At 29.3% G+C, this 20,044-nt stretch overlaps 2 protein-coding genes across 5 annotated transcripts; both read right to left on the reverse strand.

The window, feature by feature from the left end:
* Window positions 1-9,548: 9,548 nt before the first annotated feature.
* On the reverse strand, window positions 9,549-14,999 carry LOC107910717 (uncharacterized). 4 transcript variants are annotated; one of them, XM_041107118.1, is made up of 4 exons: window positions 14,015-14,361; window positions 11,342-11,637; window positions 10,792-10,914; window positions 9,549-9,925 (listed from the first exon to the last, which is right to left on the reverse strand). In XM_041107118.1, the coding sequence occupies exons 2-4, from the start codon at window positions 11,574-11,576 to the stop codon at window positions 9,768-9,770; spliced, it is 516 nt and encodes a 171-aa protein (XP_040963052.1). In that variant the 5' UTR covers window positions 11,577-11,637; window positions 14,015-14,361; the 3' UTR covers window positions 9,549-9,767. The 4 variants fall into 4 exon arrangements, 3 of the variants coding, with proteins under 3 accessions (XP_040963052.1, XP_040963051.1, XP_016731678.1); XM_041107117.1 differs by having other exon boundaries at window positions 11,342-11,646; XM_016876189.2 differs by lacking the exon at window positions 14,015-14,361 and adding an exon at window positions 11,763-11,783.
* A 622-nt stretch (window positions 15,000-15,621) lies between these two features.
* Window positions 15,622-18,578, reverse strand: LOC107942513 (eukaryotic translation initiation factor 5A). Its single transcript, XM_041107119.1, has 5 exons — window positions 18,318-18,578; window positions 17,230-17,352; window positions 17,063-17,119; window positions 16,911-16,985; window positions 15,622-15,972 (listed from the first exon to the last, which is right to left on the reverse strand). Exons 1-5 carry the CDS (start codon window positions 18,438-18,440, stop codon window positions 15,871-15,873), a joined length of 480 nt encoding a protein of 159 aa, XP_040963053.1. The 5' UTR covers window positions 18,441-18,578; the 3' UTR covers window positions 15,622-15,870.
* Between the last annotated feature and the right edge of the window lie 1,466 nt (window positions 18,579-20,044).

The following is a 20,044-nucleotide window of genomic DNA, read 5'->3' on the forward strand; positions in this document are numbered from 1 at the left end:
TGTGTCTTTGTTGTTTGTTTACTTACGTGTACGCCACGTGGACATCATTTAAAGTGAGTATTAACTTTAATTACGGCGAGTGATTAAGATTTTAACGGCGGTTTAAATTAAATTTTACTAAGTTTAGTTAAATTTTGAGACAAAGACATGACGGGAAAGTGAGACAACGATTGTACATGTATGAATGAAAGCTGGAGTAACGCCTTTCTAAAAGTAAAAGCCGCGCAAAAATTGTTTTTTTAGATTTTTTCTAATTATTTTCATTTTTGATATTTATTTGTCTATATTATAAGATTTTAATCTTATGTATAACAATTTTTTTATAAAAAAAATTAAATATAATGCTGTAAAATATAATTTTATATTTGATTAATTCCGATAAATGTTCATTTTTATGCATTGAAGTTTTAAAAAATAATATTGGATTTTTTATGTCAACTATTTTTATATGTTGATTGTTGTTAATAATTTCTAATTTTATTTATAGAAGTTTTTTAGATTTTAAATGAAGAAAATAATTTTTAAATAATATAGCCTAAAATTTTAAATATATCCTCTTTTTTAAATTATTTTTCATCTTTAAGCCATCAAGAATTATCTAGAGCTTTTTCTTGTTTGGTAAAACACTAAAATTTAATGGATAAATATCAAAAGGTGTGTAATTTATTTTCACCAAAAAGAAATGTATAATTTATCATTTTTATTTTTGAATCTTAAACTTATTTAAAAATAAAAAATCAACTTATAATTGACGTGTGTTCAAATCCCATCATATGCATATTTTTATTAGTTTTTTAAAGTGAAAATATAAAAATATCACTCTTTTTAACACAATACCTAAAAATACCCATAACTCCTCCCTAACTCATAAATAGAAGATAATATGTTTCAACGCACTCAAACACACATTCTCTTGCATTGGCAATAATGTCCATGCCAATCGAGTTAAGACTCGATTAGCAAGAACTAATCTTTTCTTTTTTAAATCATATGGTATAATGTTACTGAAATATCAATTAATTTGAACTCTCTTTTTTTTTTTTTGAACATTTTGAACTCTTTTGATTGGCCCTTTTAATTAATGATTGTTTACTTATAGAATTTACTTGGGTTCAAATAGAAGCGATAGTAGGAGTAGCTCCTTTTGGATGTAATGTGTGTGTATAGTGTGACTATGTCTCTATCATGAGTGTGTGAGTAGTAACCCTTTAATTGTAATTACCAGAAAAAATTTAGTTAAATTTATATTTTTATTTATACATAAAATATTTATAAGAAATCAATTAATTTAATGGGTTAAATTATTAATTACATAAATCAAATCACCTATCGAATTAATATATTTAAATATACAATGTGAACCAAAATTAAAATTAATTAAACTCCAATATACCAAATCATACTGATTAATTTAATAAAACTTTGTTAATTCATAACTATCAATCACTATTGCAGGAGTAATTAAGATTAATTCATTTAAAGGGTTATGTCAAAAATAAATACAATATAAATCACTCCTATTCGCAAATAGTTTTAGATAGAGTGTTTATCAAAACTCTAATTAATTTTTATTTCTAAAAATATTATTCGAAAAAAAGTTAATCGGCCCATGATCTCGTTTCAATTTTTTTTGTTGGTCAAAATTTCACACCTTAATTCATGTCGGAATGTTACATTAAATTAAATTTATCCCCTAAACAATAAGTGGAATTAGTTTGACCTGAAGTTTAAAAAAATAAAGAAAAGAAATATTCGTGGAGTTAATTATTTTTTTAATAATAATCTTATTATAAGTTATTATTATATTTATTATTTCTGATGTAATTTATAGAACTGTTCATAATTCTTTTTCAACTTTTAAAAATAAGAAGATAATGCGTTACACTCGAATACACATACTCTTATACTGACAATAATATCAATACTAATCGAACTAATACTCAATCAGAATTTAATTAAATTTAATAAAGCACAAAAACTACAAGTCAGCCAACAGCCTTCCCAAGAGATTGATTGACTGGTTATTAAAAACCGTTCCAATACTTCTTTACCAACTTATTATGAAACAACGGTTTCCAATAAATGATACGTTTTGTTTAATAATTTTAAAATTATGATTTCTCCTAATCATAACGGTAGAATTAGCGTGTGGTTTAATTTGAGATTTATTTCGATCTAAATTTTAAAATTTTAATTTTATTATTATTTAAAATAGTCACATATTTCAATTACCAACTTTTTGTATTTTGTATTGATTAGCTTTAACTATAATATTATTGAATAGATTGTATTTTTATTTATTAATTAAGATTATATGGGATCACTTCACTTTGTTTGAGTCTAAAGTTTTACTTGCGTTGCTTTCTTGTCTAACCTGCCTTCGTATTTCGGCATGAATAATTACGGTGATTACAATCAAAATAATTTTAAATTTATAGAAGGCTTAAATAGAAAATTAGTCCCTAAATTATACCACATTTTTCATTTAAGTACTTAAATTTTTTAAATCAAAATTAAGACTTAAACTTTAATTCCGTTAACTTGACCAAACATATCGTGATATATAATACTTTTAATTAAATAAAAAGTTCAATTCAATATTAAATAAAAACTAAATTAAATTAAAATATTGTTTCACATTGCATTTGTCTGTCCTCCCTCGTCTTCATCTTCTTTTTCAACCATCAGTCCGCCTCTTTAAAATTAATATTACATTTTTTTTCATCTTCTTCTTCCTCACTTCTCTCGACATGTTCAACACTTGATCATCTGTCACAAACTCGTCCTCCTTCACAACAATACTCTGCTCTAACCAGTTTGAATTTCGGGCCCCAAAACTCCTCTAATCATCTTATTCACTGTACTCAGCTCCAGATTTTCCACATAAAAGAAGACTGCCATGATTACTCGTTTTTCTGTTTTCCTTACACTCTCGGCGTTTTGCATGAGTAATGAATTTAAAAAGGAGACTGGAAGATTCTGTAGGAGTTTAGAAAAAAAAAATTGAAAGAATGAGTTGAGAATTGAGCGTGATACATGGTGAGGAAGTCGAAGATGAAGTGAGGAGGGAGAGATAAAATATTAAATAATAATTAAATTGTTTTTAAATTATATTAAATTTAAAAGATTTCGTTTAATTAAAATACCACATGTAATGATATGATTGGTTGGGAGAATTTTTTTTTACAATAACGGAATGAAAATTTAGGTACCATTTTTAATTAAAAAAAGTTTAAATACTTAAGTGATTAAAGTGACATAGTTTTGAGGGTTAATTTTTTGTTTAACCTTTATAAAATAATTTTAATTTAATTACGAGAATTATAAATGCAACACACGGATTATCATGTTGTTTTATTTTAATTTTTGGTAGGCTTGGTCGGTTTATAATTGGCGGCATCAGTGCTTACGTGGCCATGTTAGGTCAAAGTAATCCCACGGAAATTCGCTGCGTCTTAGCTTATTTAACGTCTCTGCTCAAAACCAATTAGACCATGACAAGCTCCATGAACAGGGTATTAATGTTGGAGTCACCCGTTCCACTTTTGTTTTTCTGTAAGCCGAGAAGCATATGAAAATCTCTTCGAATATTTGGCACTGTACAGCGTTGAATAATCAACGTCCATTTATTGAAAAATAAATTGAGTCAAGCACATGGACGGTGATGAGTGGATCTTATAACGTGGAAATGAAGCTTTTGAAAGGTTAAATGTAGAGTAACATTGCAATAAAAATTGAAAATCGTGAGGATGAGATTAAATATGAGAGTAATAAAATAAAAATTACTGATGCAGTTGTATTTGAATTTAAACAAAATGTTAAGAGCATCAAATTGACATATATTTAAAATAATTTATGTTGTAATAAATAATAAAATATATTTATATTAAATAAGGATAGATACTTTAAAATAATGTTACATAAAAATGGAGGGGTAAAATGAGAATTGCACCCATGATGGGATGTAGCCTGAGATATTTAAAGCTTAAAAAAGATTTAAATAGCGCACTAATTGCTTGCGTTGTAAATAAAGAAAAATAGCCTAAAAATTGCAACGCATATTTGAGGTTTTAATGCATCTAATATCAAAATTTATGTTTTCTTTTATAAAGTTTTGACTTTATATTTTACTTAAAGTTAGAACTCAACTTTGAGTTTAAATGCAAAAGTTTTGAATATTAAATAACAATAAAAATAGACTCAAGTTAAATATTTAGACATTTAAATTAATTCCGCTTCGAGATACTTCAACATAATTTCATTTTCATTTTTTTTAATTCAATCCAAATAAGCATTTTGTTTATGCCCACTTAAGATAAATTTATATTTAATAATATTTTTACGAAAATTTGAATTTTAAACTAATAACTTTTTTTTATCTAAATCTCAAGTAACTAAAAATTGTTTAAAAGTGGATCATTTACTTTCAATAACGTCCTTTTCGGCCCTAGAATAATAATAATCAAGTTTCTCTTAACTATAGCCCTTTGAAAGAAACCTTACCCAAAAGCAATTATCCAATAATAATTTTATTTTTACTCAAATTTTCAAATTCTAAGCTTATGTGGCATTATTTCATGTAAGTTATAATTTATAATTAAATTGATTTTTGTTGCTTATCGTGAACCCAAAATAATAACAATTTTAAATTGGAGAAAACGGATGCTTGGTTGGACAGATTGTGATCCACGTGGCAGATTCTCATACATCAGTGGAGAACTGAGAACAGAAGGTCAATATAATGGACGGTGAGATGGTGATTATGATAAGTATGGCTCACTGGAAGTTGTAGTATCCACTCCATGCATGCCACGTGCGAATTGGAATCATTCATTTGTTTGTTGAAGTAATTATGGTAACCTCAATCATCACCCTTTTTATTTAATGCTTGTTATTAATGAATGTAAGTTTTCTTTTTAACGATGCTGAGAACTAATATTTAAGGACAACTATTTGTTATATTATTGTCAGCATTTAAATAATATTTATTTTATTTTATTTTATTTATATATTTGATATATTACCAACAAACACTTTTAATTTACAAATTAAGTTTTTTTTTTTAAAGGAAAAGGCCATTTTCAAATAAAAAATAGGAAAATAGGTCGATTTAGGAGAGAGAATACAAAAACGCAACCAGTAGGTTGCGTTTTCAGTCACACGTCCTACCTTTTTAACATATCAACTTCTATGGTTAGATGGTTAAAATTAAAAACACTAATTAAAAATTTTAAAAATTCAAACAACATGAAATAAGAAATACAAATGTGCTCTGGAGAGAAATCAAACCTGAGACTCAAAGATAAAATTACTATTATTTGATCATCTAACCAAATAAGCTAATATGTTAAATTAGTAATTGACAATAAAAGCAAAGCTTGAAATAACATGAAATGAAAATACAAGTGTGAATAGGATAAGAATTGAACCCAAGACTTAAGGATAAAACCACTAGTATTTAACCATTTGACAAAAAAGGCTAATATATTAAAAAAGTAAAAAGAAAAGGAGGGCAGATTTTTTGTTTCTCTCTAAAATCGGTCTATTCCCTAAATATCGAAAAAAAGAGTACATTTCCCTAAATATTTTTTAAAATCTACATTTTCTACAAATTTGCTCTTAAAAAATGATGGTTTCTTAATGTGTTTAGTAGAATTGAAAGTATTAAATAATAAGATTTGTAATAATGTTAATTAAATGCGATAGCTAACATTTTATTTATTATTCCTTTTTACAGATTTGTTACTTATTATGTATTATATGAAAAATATTCCTATATATAAAGTATTGATAGTATTTTCACATTATACTTAAACCGAGTCGAGCGCAGGGAAATTTCTGACGTTCTTGTTCAGCCAGGTGAGTCAACAACTGTTGTATTGTTCAAATTATAAATATTAAAAAAATTGTATAGATGCATATTTTATAATTAATTATAATTTTTTAAAAATAAACTAAATTATAGTCTGGACCAAATTGAATACGTCTTGCGAGAGCCATTCAAACTTATCCTATTTAATGCGATCAAATAAATGTAGTTAATGACATATTTTTAACGACATTAAAAATATTATTTATAATTTCAATTGGTTAATTTGTAGAAAAATAATCTATGTAAAATCTCTTTACTTGATTTAAGTAAAGGAGATAATTCAAAACAAGATCAATACAAGTTTTTTTTTGGGAAAAATTTGTTTTTGTTAAGCTCCAATTGTTTAAATGTGATTTTTAATGTTTTTTTAATTAACAGTAACACTAACCCATAAGTAAAATTAGAATTTTAAGATTATTATTGGGTTGGAAAAAGCTCAGCCTTTGGATTTTTAATAATAATTGAAATAACATTGCCAAAAAGTTCCTGCAATTTTTATTTCGTATACTTATTTTTGCTTAGTTTTAACCTTTATGTGTATTTAGGTCCACTAGTTTAGTGGGCTGTTTTTATATTGGTTATTTAACTAAGTCGTGCTAATTGATTTTAATATTTTTTATATTTATTTTTATAAGCATTTTTTATAAATAATTTATTAGTCGTACGTTTAAATTTATGTTTAATGTGTATTAAATGAATGATTGATCAAGTAGGTCACTTTTTCGTTTATGAAGATCAGTCCATTTAAAGCAATTTACCTTGAAAATTAGATTAGATCAAATCAAGCAATCATGTTCCTCAAACTAAGACATCAGTGAAGACATATCTCCAATAGTCCATTTTCTACTGGTCTTTATTGTTATATTATATTTGCTAGTTTAGTTGTTGTTAACAAGGGATTGCATTATAATTGACCTAGAATGTTAGCAAGTCTTTCAACTCTTATATATCTGTGGTACCTTATGAGTTTTGGATTATTTGTTCATTTAGGAACTTATTTTTGTGAGTAAATTTGAGAGGGTAAACAAGTTTTATTGCTTGGTTTAGTGTCTCAATTTTTAAGATGAGAACTTACGGGTGAGTGATCTAGATCTTCGGATATAAAAGTAATGTCGCTATACCGAAGTGTAATGCGGCTTAAACTACTTGTTGTATTGGGTTAAAAGATAATGAATTCACTGACTGAACTAAACTTCGCAAATATAGAAAAACTGAGTTGTGTTGATAATATGTGTGTTAACTTTTTTTTGTTGTTTGTGTCTCAATACATTTTCCGTAGGCATTGCAATCACCACTTCCATTGAATCTCTTTATTTTTTAAGCAATTAACAACCGCTTATTTCAACACAAAATTCATTTATTTTCTTTATACATTTTTCTTATCTTAATAAAACCTGTTAAATTAATTTTGTTTGTTATACCTGCACATTTATTCTATAAATTTCACATTAGTCATTGATGCAGAAGAGAGAAGTAACTGCAATAACCTAAAGATTTAGGTTGAAATGTGCTTAAACGCGTAATATTCAAAGGATAGAGGGTTATTAATAATTTATTATGATATATTTTTTAAGATTTCGTACTTAAGTTATTAGTGAAATCATAAAACAAATAATACATACATCAAATTATAAATATAATATTATAGAGTTAATACATACAATTTAGCCTTGTATCATACAAGTATACAAATTAATACGTATGTATATATAAGAATAATATTTGATGCACCGTTAGTGTATGAGTTTTGTGCATCATTTTAAAACAATAATATGAAATAAAAAATTATGGAAGACTTATAAACAAATACTATTAATTTATATAATTATTATAAATAAATACTATCTCTTCGGTTTAGAGCTAAGATCTTGAATTCAAAGTTTAGTGCTTAGGGTTTAAGCTATCGAGTTTATAATTTAGGCTTATTAGTATTTATTTATAATAATAATCGTTAATTATTATTTAATTATATTCTAATAAAGTTATTCATATTTATTTATAAATTTTAACTTTATTCACTGACGAAGTATCATATTATTATTGATGATATATGAGCTCGTATATATATGTATTAAAATTTTTTTATTGATATAATGTTTAGAATTGCTCATAAAATTTCTTCAATCTTTAAATAAAAAGGTAAAGCATGCTTAAGCACACTCAAAACTATGCCTTTTTATATTAATAATAATATCGATATCAACCGAGAGACCTGTATATATTATATATATTAAAGTTGGAAGTGCAAAAATTACAGCTGTACAAAGTTGATTAAAAAATTAAAAAATAAAACATAAAATCTTCATTAATCCCCACATATTCCTCCCTAATAAAGTAATGAGCTTTTATGATAATAATGAAAAAAACACATTGGCCCGTTTGTCAGCCCCTTTCCCACTCTTATCACTGCACTGATCATGGAAAATCCCTACCATGCCATTTCCAAAAACACCCTCACCCCATGCCTCAAATTTTAATTTCTAAGTCGATTTTAATTTCAATCCCTGAAATTTTTGTTACTCATTCAATAGATTTACTCATTTCACATTTAAAAAAAATCGATAAAAGTATATACATAGTTAATATATTATACTAAAATATGTAGCATAAACGTCTCGAATTGTATGAAGTGCTGGTTAAATATTTTATCAGACACCCGTTTGACATTAATTTAAATTTTGTAATCTAATCCAACATTTTATAAAAAAAACAAGAATAATTTGATTTTTTTGGTAGACTTAAAGTTACTTATGGAGAAAGAGGACACCCTACTAATAAACCATAAATTCAATAATTTTACTTTGAAATAAGATTAAATAATTTAATCTATGTATAAAATATTTAGACATGAAATGAAAAAATAATCATGTGATACAATAAGAATATATATAAACATGATATCAACGTATTAATATATCCAAAATAGGTATAAAATGAGTTTTTAACCTATTAAAATTTACATAAATATAATCAAATACAATACAATATACAGATTTGTTGCCCCAGTTGGAGGGCAAAGCTTTTATGAAATAAGATCGACCCAACTCATATTTATTAATAAATATTACCACCCCAATGCCTAAATGAAACATAAGGATGTGAACGTGGGATTCTGGCTTTTAAGCAAAGGCCAAACCCAGTGGTTCACATCATTTCCTCATAAGGGGGCATTGCTTTGGGATATTTACTATTTAGATAGTAGAATGATTTCACAATTTGCATGTGTCATTATTAAATCTCTCGATGTATTTAATTATATTTATTGTTGAGGTGTGTCATCTTTGTATATTAGGTAGGCTAGGCTTTATATAGTTGGGTTTATCTTATGGGCCTTTATAACCCTAAATAAAGATTTCTTTTTTCTTTTTATCATCATTTGTTACTATTATTGTATTTTTATTATCAAATCTATATTTAGAAAATATGGGCCCGAGGACCTTATCCTTTAAAAGCAATTATATTCTATTCGGCTCAATTTTTCTTTTTTAAATATGTATATTGTAATAAAAGAGGTCATTATCCCAGACCGCAAATGATGAAAACAACCAAATCAGAGAACTCTTGTTGGCCAAGTCGTTAACACAGTTCGAGTTCTCTACACGATCATGGTTACATACCTTGCTTGCCGTATAACTTGAGCACCAAGGCATCAACAACTAGTTCGATAGAAGAAATGGAAATGGAAATGACATCTCATTAGATTGAAGTATAATCAAGGTTCGAAGTCACATGTATGATAACTGGGTCCAATGATTTTGGGGAGACTCAATTTCGGTTCATTCTTATCAAATGAAAATGCTTTCAACACCCTGCAAATTGATCACCAATGCAGAATCCCAAACATGTAGTTTAAAATCTTCCCAAGACCCCTACATCAAAGTATAGCCCTTGCTTGCTATATAGATTCTTTATCGAGGGGCAATTTGCATGCAGCCAAGTTATCTTTCGACTTGTACTGTCCAAGCATTTCAGCAATAGTTCTGCAACGACACTGATTCCCAGGCCGGATTACATCCCCATAAACAGCCATTTCGATAATGTCAAGCTCCTTATCTACCAAGTAGCAAAAATTAAATTTCAGTACAGGTAAATACTTCAAAACTAAACACGAAAACCACCGTGTAACAAATAGGTTATTCCAAGAAGATTTTCAATAGAAACAAAGGACGAGATGTTCAGAACTCAAGACAAACCGGATTGGTGAGCAAGAATGACGTCCTACTTGGCTTGGATAAAAATATACTAACTAGTCCAATCAACGCTAAAGATAAACACTGTAAAACATGGAGGCATAAAGCAGCAACTACCATTAACCATTATAGCAACCTATGGGAGGGGTCTAACTTTTTATCATCGCAACCACAAATACTGCATATTAATGATTCGCTGGGTAATATGTTTCTTGAGTACTAAGACAATTACGCATCCTTCGTGGTTCAAATAACAATTCCAGTCTTTTAAAATGTGTTAATGTATTTTCATCCATGTTGCTCGAACTTAGGTGTCAGTACAAGATACAAGTATAAACCAAGCATGTTCAATTTTTTCCCCTAAGTTTTCCATGTATTTGGAGGATACTTGGAAGATCTTATCCCCATACCCAATGTATGAATGTGCGCCTGAAACGATTACTCCAAGAAAAATGGAGTATCGGAGTATCATAGATTTTAATGGCATGCTGGTTGACTTTACCTAGAACAAATTGATGGAACAAAAGATTCAACTATTAAATCTCTACTTATATCGAGATATAGATACCTACCTCGTAATACTAGGACGAAAGATCTAGGGCAATATGCAAGTAGTCACATAGCAAAACCATGATGGTATTCACAAGCAATCTAGGGGGATATGCAAGTAGTCACATAGCAAAACCTTTAGTTTAAACTGAAAAGAGAAGAGAGTTAGGGTATACATACCGGTAAACTGGACCTCACAAGAATAACCTTTCAATCTCGTAGTATCCAGATCTTCTTTGTTTGATTTAAACCTATTCACCCTAGTCTGAAGGATTTGACAATTTTCAGCCGTGGATTCTCCACCTATATGACACAATCACAACCCAAGCAACTTTAAATCGCACAGATAAACGATAGCTGCACTTGAAACATTCACTTACTTGCATTCAAATGAATCTCTTTAAAGCAAAAAGAATAGCTACGTTTATAAAATTTTCCAAGTGCTTGACTGTTTGTTCAGAGAAATTTTTTTTAACTCAAATTAGCTACATGATCAGATAAGTCTCACTTCACTACACTTTGCATTGATTTCGTTTTCCTCGGGCAATTAAACAAAGCATCAAATCAAATAAAAATCCCTTTATCAATAAATTAAGCTCAAATTAACGCTGCCCACACTAAACCCATTTCAAAATCAGCTAAAATTAAAATCCCAAGAAAAGAAAATTGAAAAAACAGAGCAAGGAGCAGGGAATTGGTGAAAAAGTGGATGAGTTGATGAGAAATAGACCTTTGGAGAAAGGAACGATGTGGTCGTACTCGAAACAGAGGCAACCTTGGCAGTTACAGAAGCGCTTGCAGACGATGTTACCGGCAGCGTCTTTGCGCCATCGCTCGGGATGACGACCGGGAACAGTTTCAGCATTGGCCCAGCACTTGCTCTTTGCCTTTGAATCGAAGAATCTTGGCCTCTCTTCCTCACCATTGCTACTGCGAGAACGACGAGGCGAAGGCGAAGAACTCATCCTTCCACCGGAGTTTCACTTGTATGCCGTTTCGGTTTCTCTCCCTTAAGCTCACTATGGACTGAAATTACTTGCGAAATTCACGTTTGGGAAAAACAAGGTTAATTATTTGTATCTTCTTATGAAAAGGGACAAAAAAGAATACACCAATAAATATAAAATATTTCAAAAGAAAAAAAAAATCACCAACAAAAATTCTATTGACTGCAGCCTCTTGAAGAAAATGTCTAGTCCACGATGCAAATTCAACTTATTATATCTTGTGTCGAGAGTTGGTAACGGTAGAGAGAAATGAACTCACGTTTTCGGTCTAATAAATTGAATACTCTAATAATAATTTAATTATTTGGTTGAATGAATGAAATAGACCTGTAATTATATTCTTGTATTTAATTGAATGGGATGATGTTGTAATAGCGTAAAAAAAATAAAATAACTAGAATACCCTTAGCAGAATTTTTTTAAGTAAATAACTATTGTTATTATTATTAAATTTTAATAAGATTATTAATATAAATAATAAATAATTTAATCATATTTTAATATAATTATTATTAAATATAATTTAATAAAAATATATAATTTAATAAAATTCTTAATATAATTACTTATATAAATTTACTAAAATCATAATATATAATACTATAAAAATAATATATAATCTACTTTATAATATAAAAAATAATACTATAAAAAACTTGAAATTTATTTCTTTATCAATAACCCAAAAAAGAAAAGAAAATAAGATAAAAGAATGTGTTTTTGTGGATTTGATTAATTGATGACTTAATAATTATTTTTAAAAAAATACCCATTTGATTAATATAGTGTGTTAAATATCTTCTTTTTTTTAAAAAAAATGATTTGTTTGTAACATTTTACTTTTTTTTTTGTTTCGTTTGTTGAATAATTTTTGTAGTGTTAATTATAATTTTTAATCAAATAATATAAATAATATAAAACATTGTTTAATTATAATATTTAATTAGACAATATAAATAATATAAAAGTGTATTACATGCGTATCATAAAAATCATTATTCTAAAAAAAACAAATTGAATATTTGACAACAACACATTCTGCTTCTTGCTAAAACATGGATCATACATTATCATAATTTAATGAAATTTGATTCTCTTATTTTGGTAATGGAGGCTTGGCCTCGTAACACGTAGTACATCTATAATTGTAATATGTCTTGTTGTACGGGGGACTTTTGCAGTTAAACTCTCACTACTCTTCCAATTCAAGCTAAGGCTGATAGGAGCAAATATCATTAAGTCCCATGTACTCCTTTCTTTCAATCCGTTTGATCATCTTAGCAATGCCTATCCCACCTGTTTTATAGCCATTTTATTTTACATAGTTTAAAGCACCTAAGCCATTTCAATAATAATAATGACAGCATTAAAGAAAAAGGCAGTTCTATTGCAGGAATGTGAGAGTTGGGAAAAGAAATACCTAGTGAGATTGCACTACCAAATATCATTCCAGAAAATGCTACAAACGTTTAATGAAGTAACACACATTCATAAGCATACATTTGAGGACCTCATAAATTATGGGGCAAACCAGAAAATGCCATATTCATCCCACCATTGAAACTCAAAGGCATAAATTCAGAAAACCCTTTCCTCAATGTATCACAAACACCATGTTTCTCAACATTGAATTGATCAAAACGTTGAATCCCATTGGATTCAAGAGAGAAATCTCTAAAACTAGAACCCAAATTCTCTTGAACATTGCTAATATACAGTTTACTAAAGTTTCTACAAAGATCAAGTTCACCAAACAAGTGTGGCTTAAAGTCCTCTAATGGTGGTGGTGGTGATCCATGGTCAGATAAAGACTGCCCATTGTGTGAAAACAAGCTTGAAGATGAACCATCTGATAGTAAAGAGAAACCGCTTACAGGGGAAACGCATGTACGATTATGTAACTTGATGATGGGTCATCATCATACATAAAACCATTACCATACATGCCATGTAATGACCCATTCACATGATTCTTCCTCTCATGTTGATGATGATGATGATTATGAGATGTTGCATGAGGGATCTCATCTAATAACATTTCAAACTCTTCATCATCCTTCATGTTCCCAATCTTAGCAGTAGATTCCAACATCAAACACAAACAAACAGACACAAGAACAAGAACAAGAACAAGAACAACAAGAACGAGAACAAAAGAAACAATCAAAACACAAACATCAGATTAAATCAAACATAAAAGAAAAACTTAAAAAAACAACAAATACCCAGAACAGATTACCACTTTTTAACATCTGGGTTTTGCTCAGATTTTGAGAAAAAGCAAAAGAAAAAAGTGTGGAAATCAAAATACCCAGAACTGAAAAGAAACCTATTATTTCTACTAATTTAACAAAAAAAATTAGAACAAAAGGAAATCAAAATGGGAGTAGAGTTACCTTAGGGACGACTGCTCACTTCGAACCAATCCGATTGTTTCTCTTCTCAAGTTTCCACCTCATACGGTTCGTAATTGAAGGCCTTGTTGAGGGTTGTTAGGGTTTGTCAAAGGGTTGGTCAGGATAGAAGCATGAAAAAGAGGGAGAAGGTTGGAAGGAAATGGGAAAATGAAAAAAAAGAAAAGATGCTTCAGACGTGAGAAAGAAATGAGAAGGGTGAAGTTGAAACTCAGACCTGTGGGGGAGACTGCTTCAGACCTGAGAATGAAAAAGAGAGAGAAGGGTAAAGTTGAAACCCAGACACACTGAATGGGTATTCCATGGGTAGAGAGCCGAATGGTAAACGGCAATTTTGCCTTAAATAAGGCTGTATGGAATAGGGCTGTAATAGCATTACAGCCCATTACAGCCAACCAAACAATGGAATAGGGATGGGCCACCAAATTGGGGGCGAATGCATTCCTGTTCCCCAACCAAACATACTGGAAAGGTTTTAGAGGAGGTTTAGTAGAATTTCTGTGTGTGTTGGGTCTTATTAGTTAATGGGGTCATTTCACACTTTTACTTGCATATCATTAGTAGTTGTATAAACATAATTCAATCACATTTCACAACTTATTATTTTAATATAAATTAGTGGTGTTTCTTTTTTGCAACACAATTAAAGTTGTCCATCAGTCGAATGCCTGGTGCAGCCTGAGATTTTCCCGAAATATGAAAAGTTTGGGTAAATATATAAATTTAAAAAATGAATTTAAACAAAAAAAATTAAGTTCGTTTAAAAAACGAGTCAAGTCTTAAGTAAAATTTTTTACTCGAGCCCAACCCAGCCCCACACGAATTGTCAATAAAAATCAAACCTCTGCTGTTTTTTTCATGTTTCGCTGTTATTTTACTACCATTTCACTATTGTATTAGCTATTATTGTATTGTTAATGTTTGAATATTGTACGACACTTATTTTATTATTAATTTTACTACTATTTTAAAGACATTTACTTGTAAAGTTACACATCTTAATGTTATTCAAGTATAATTCTTTTAATTTATTTTAAATTTGTTAAGAAACATTTATTTTAATATTTTTAATATATTTGGTGTATAATATTTTTTAATTTTTTTATATAAAAACATAAAATTAATGAAAATAATGTGGGTCAAGCCCAAAGACCAAGCTTGCCCAAACCTCGCAATCAGGCCTAAAATATGGCCTCAATTTGGTATTCAATCAACATGTGCTACATCCATGTCTGTATGAAAGACATGAAAACAATTTCTTTTTAGCTATCAAAACAATCAAAATTGATACTTTTTTTTTCAAAGGTTGGGTTCCAATTATAATTTAATAAGAATATAGCTAATTTATTTAAATATAATATATAAAAAAAACTTCAAATATTTTATTTTTTTTACTAGTGCATATTAATTATCACATTAAGCCATCCTGAGGTAGAAATTCCAAAGTTTTCTCAAACCAAGACCCGGCACTATTTCGATTCAGTTATATTTAATTATATAAAAAAGTAAAAAAAAAATACAAATGAATTGATGTGCAGGAAAAACATGGTTATGGGATAAATGACAAAAAAATCAAAATCTAAAACGAGTTATTAAAATATCAAACATATATATAATCTAATAATAAGTCAAAACACGATTACACCACTGGAAAAAATAACACGTACATGAAACTAACATGTCTTGCACGTGCCATTTGGGAGCAGAGAAAGGTTCCTAATAATAATAATAATAGAACAGCCATGGAAATTGAGCATTTTATAATTGTCCAATATCTTGGACGGTGCAAAGTCATTAATAAGCTCTTATAAGAACCATTTCCATTTATATCTCAAAGCCTACTTTGGACCAATGTCCTTGAGAGCACAGATCTGTTCTTCACCCATTGCCGACATTACAGACACAACTAGGTCTTTCCCCTCAGCAAAACCGTCCTTTATCTGCACTCATCATACACCAAAAGATGACTATATTGTTTGGCAGCAATTTCTTACCAGCGATGCGTAGAGACTCAATGCTAATGGGTATCAACTATGTCATCTGGACTCTTTCATTTTTCTTAAAAAGTACTTGCTTCATACATTACATATTCAGATGAGTATGGGAATATGATATTCCAGAAACAAAACTAAGCATACTCGTATTCAACACTCAAGTCAAATACCATGAGAAAGCACACGAAAATTACAAACACAAACCGAAAAACTTGGTCAAAACCGACTTAACTGACATTATTCAGTTGATTTTATTCCTATTTACGTCAGTTGCAAAAATCGGCTTAAATATGTTACTAAGAAATTACATATTCATAATATTATAAATGAACTTAGAATATTGTTAATAATAGTACATATGATATGAATTAGAAAATGGTAAGTTATTTTTGACTTATAACTTCGGTTGGTTGTCAGTTAATTTCAAGGGGAGGTCGGTTAAGTAGAATTTCAATTTTTTGAATGAAACAGACCATATTCATCCATGAGAATACGAAATCCAATCAGGATGTGCCAGTCAATAGGCTGGGAAATCAAAAGAAGATGGCGTAAAATCAATAAAAATAACATGAAACTTGCTCTCTCACCATAACTCCTACAAATCAATAAAACATAGACCTCTCTCATGAACAACTGTCACCTGCCTTCTTCTAATAGAAGGGAAAAAAGAAAAAAAAAGAAGAAAACGTGTAAAGTGTGATACCATTAGAATAGACCTGGCAGTGCTGGACATAGCACAAGGAAAATAACTAAAGCATGATACGGAACACAACACAACTTGCCAGATCTACAGCAGAACCCCTTGATGCAACGGTGATGGGGCCAAAGCACAATATAATACAAGTAAATTAAATAACTTCCAAGGATACTCGATATTCAATTACCTGTTTCAACAAGTTGTCATCAGTTGGAAGCCTCAAATCATCTTTGGTGTCTCCACTGTCAGTCAGCAAACTCACCTGAAATATTCAACTAGTTAGGAAAAAAATGAACACAAACGAACATAGATCCAAAAGAAAGAAGCAAATTAACTTACAAATCCGTCCTCAGAAATGTCAATCAACTGGTAATCAGTACGATTGACATGTGGAACCTGTTAAAACAGAAGCAAGTAAAATTCATTCATGACATCAATTGCAATTACATGAAAGATTCTTAGTAAAATAACAATAACCGTTTATGAAGTGTGCCATTATTTCGTACATCACAGTTGTGGGAAGATGGAACAATATCTTCCAGTTTCTTGCCAGTGAAGATGTCGATTCCGACAAAGTGACACTTAGCATGACCATGCTTCCCAGTCTTGGAGGTGGAAACTTCAACAACCTGGCACACACCATGGAACAAGAACAATGTAAGCTAAAGTTGCAAATAATAATAAACAGAAACTTAATTAGTAACTATGTTTCACAAATCAAAAGGCACCCCATCAACCATCAATTTATTACATTCCAATAAATATCGCTGTACTTTTATGTTAGTCGGACTAAAGTTAGTGTCTGATATAAGTATCTAACCATCGCAGATAGGCTCGACTTTGTCTTAAAAAAATTTGCCATATATTCTTGACATACACTCATGTACATATCCCAATATGTGTCATAGATACCTCTGTTGCTCTGGCTCTTTATTTTTCTTCAAGTATCCATGTCCAATACTCGTGTTTATAAAAAGCATATGACACTCAAAAGACCCTCAAAATACATTGAAAGACCTTAGAAAATTAAACAAACCTATATTGAACCTATACACTTATACAACACGAACCTGAGTTCATGTGACATAGGCAGATACTTCAGAAAAAATGGGAAAAAATCCGGGAAACATAGATTATTTGAGCTTGCTCATGATCAGAAAATTGATTTAAAATTAATCTTTAAAGGCTCGAAGTGGTTAGATTTTATTGCCTTTTTTTTTAATTTGCTTTCAGCAAAAGTAACTATAAAGCTAAAGAAAGTACTAAATTGTAAAGTCCTATTCGATTTTAATTCTTTAAAATTTTCAACAAAGATCAACTGCTTTACATATGCAAAAATCACATTCACTACCATAAATTTAAAAAATAATAGTAAGAAAATTAAAGCAAGTAGCAAAAGTTAAAAAAAAAACATAAGGATTTAATAACCCAACTATACAAATTAATTAATTAATTAAAAAAGGGGGAGGGAACAGATCAGAGCCATCAAATCTCAACTAGAAATTAAAAAAGTAAAGCAAAAGGATAAAACGGAGTTCACTTGCTGGTTAATATCAAACAGATCTTTCAGAATAAAAGATGGAGGAGAGGGGACCTTGCATGGGCGGTTTTTTATGACGATATAGCCGTTCTTGCGGATAGTACCGGCCTGCTGAGGATAGGTTTTAGAGGCGCCGGCGTCGGCCTTGGATTCGAAATGGTGCTCCTCGTCCGACATCTCCGGGTTTCAAGATATTTTTTTGTTCTTTAAAGTTTTTAGCGGCGATGACTGATTGTTGATGGATGGATAGATTATTATGCCGCTGCTGACGGTCCCTTTTTTGCTTTTGATTGGGCTTGGGCTTCATTCCACCCATCTCTTTCTACTTTTTACACTTTTAATACAATTTTTTAGATTTGTTTTGAAATTTTTATTTTTTTATTTTTTTAACATAAAAAATTCAAATATTCATCCAAGATTTTCTTTACAATAATGATTCAAATTCAAATTATTCTTAGAAAGACAACATTTGACTAATAGATTAAAAGATGAGTTCAACCAAGCCTTTAGTCCTACAACACCGGCGATTCATCCAACAACCCTCTTCATGGGTTTGAATCATAAGGGCAGTCTTATTTATGGTGTATGAGTTAATAGTAGAAGTGTTCACGGGTTATGTTGAGTTCAAGTATCATATTAATGTAATTTATATTTACTTTAGTTTGGCTTAAATATGAGTCTAAAATTTTGTTCAAACTCGTCCATATTTGCAGATAGTTAACTTACACTCATTTTAGGCTCACCTATATTATTATTTTTTTGAATTTTTAAAAAATGTTTATATCATTTTTAATTTAATATTTAATATTTTTTTCATTTATTAAAATTTTATAGATAGTCATCTTAACAATTTTTAATATTTACATTATAATGTTATCTATAAAATTATTTAAGCATCTGACCAAGTTAGTGTCACAAGTCAATCGAACATAATTTGATTAAAGAATACGAAAATATCCTTTCGTAATTTAAATGAGTTATATTATTATAGGGTATTTTAATCTTTTATATTTAAACTTGTGCTATTTACATAAATAAAACATTAACTTTACCACTAAACTAAAATTTTATTTTAATATAATACTTACATTTTAATGGTATTATGTATACTTTATTACCTCCTTTAACAGTATATAGGGTAAATTACACTATTAGTCACTAAACTATGGGTAAGTTTTCGTTTTGGTCACTTAACTAAAAAAAGTTACAGTTTGATTATTGAACTATTTGAAGGTTTTTATTTAAGTCACTGGGCTATTAAGTTTTTTTTTTAAGTTCTACCAATGAGCTCTAAGCGACGATTCGATAATTGGTATGGTGGATCAATATCCATTAACGAGTAGAAGAACATACATTAGATCCAAGTTGATCTAAATGTCACTCTCGAAGATTGGAAAAAAAAGGTTGTTTGAATTTTAGTTCATAGGTTCCTGACATCCAAAGTTGTTTCATGAAAAAAGAATGAATTGTAAAGGAGAAGTGGGAAAAGAGCTTTCGATTGGTGCAAACAGTAAGATTAGAGAAATCTATATAGCATCGATTTTAACAACTCAGTAACTTAAATAAAAACTTTTGAATAGTTAAATAACCAAATCGTAACTTTTTTAATAAAGTGACCAAAACGAAAGCTTACCCATAGTTTTGTGATTGATAGTGTAGTTTACCATTGGATATATTGATAATATTGTTAATTGAGTTGTTATAAGTTAATTGGATACTAACTCGAGATTGATGACAACATCATGATTAGACTTGCTCATAGGCTAGGCCACCAGCCTAGA

Source organism: Gossypium hirsutum, chromosome D12, assembly GCF_007990345.1.
Source record: "Gossypium hirsutum isolate 1008001.06 chromosome D12, Gossypium_hirsutum_v2.1, whole genome shotgun sequence".
Classification (NCBI taxonomy): Eukaryota; Viridiplantae; Streptophyta; class Magnoliopsida; order Malvales; family Malvaceae; genus Gossypium; species Gossypium hirsutum.

What these genes read in the sequence shown, in the direction of transcription:
- LOC107942513 (XM_041107119.1), bottom strand. Translation starts at nt 18,440, where the DNA reads ATGTCGGACGAGGAGCACCATTTCGAATCCAAGGCCGACGCCGGCGCC. An exon ending in ACATTTCTGAGGACGGATTT is followed by an intron (nt 16,986 to 17,062) that starts GTAAGTTAATTT and finishes TGAATATTTCAG; the next exon opens with GTGAGTTTGCTGACTGACAG. An exon ending in ATGACAACTTGTTGAAACAG is followed by an intron (nt 15,973 to 16,910) that starts GTAATTGAATAT and finishes TGATGAGTGCAG; the next exon opens with ATAAAGGACGGTTTTGCTGA.
- LOC107910717 (XM_041107118.1), bottom strand. Translation starts at nt 11,576, where the DNA reads ATGAGTTCTTCGCCTTCGCCTCGTCGTTCTCGCAGTAGCAATGGTGAG. An exon ending in CATCGTTCCTTTCTCCAAAG is followed by an intron (nt 10,915 to 11,341) that starts GTCTATTTCTCA and finishes TGTGTCATATAG; the next exon opens with GTGGAGAATCCACGGCTGAA. An exon ending in TTGTGAGGTCCAGTTTACCG is followed by an intron (nt 9,926 to 10,791) that starts GTATGTATACCC and finishes GCTACTTGGTAG; the next exon opens with ATAAGGAGCTTGACATTATC.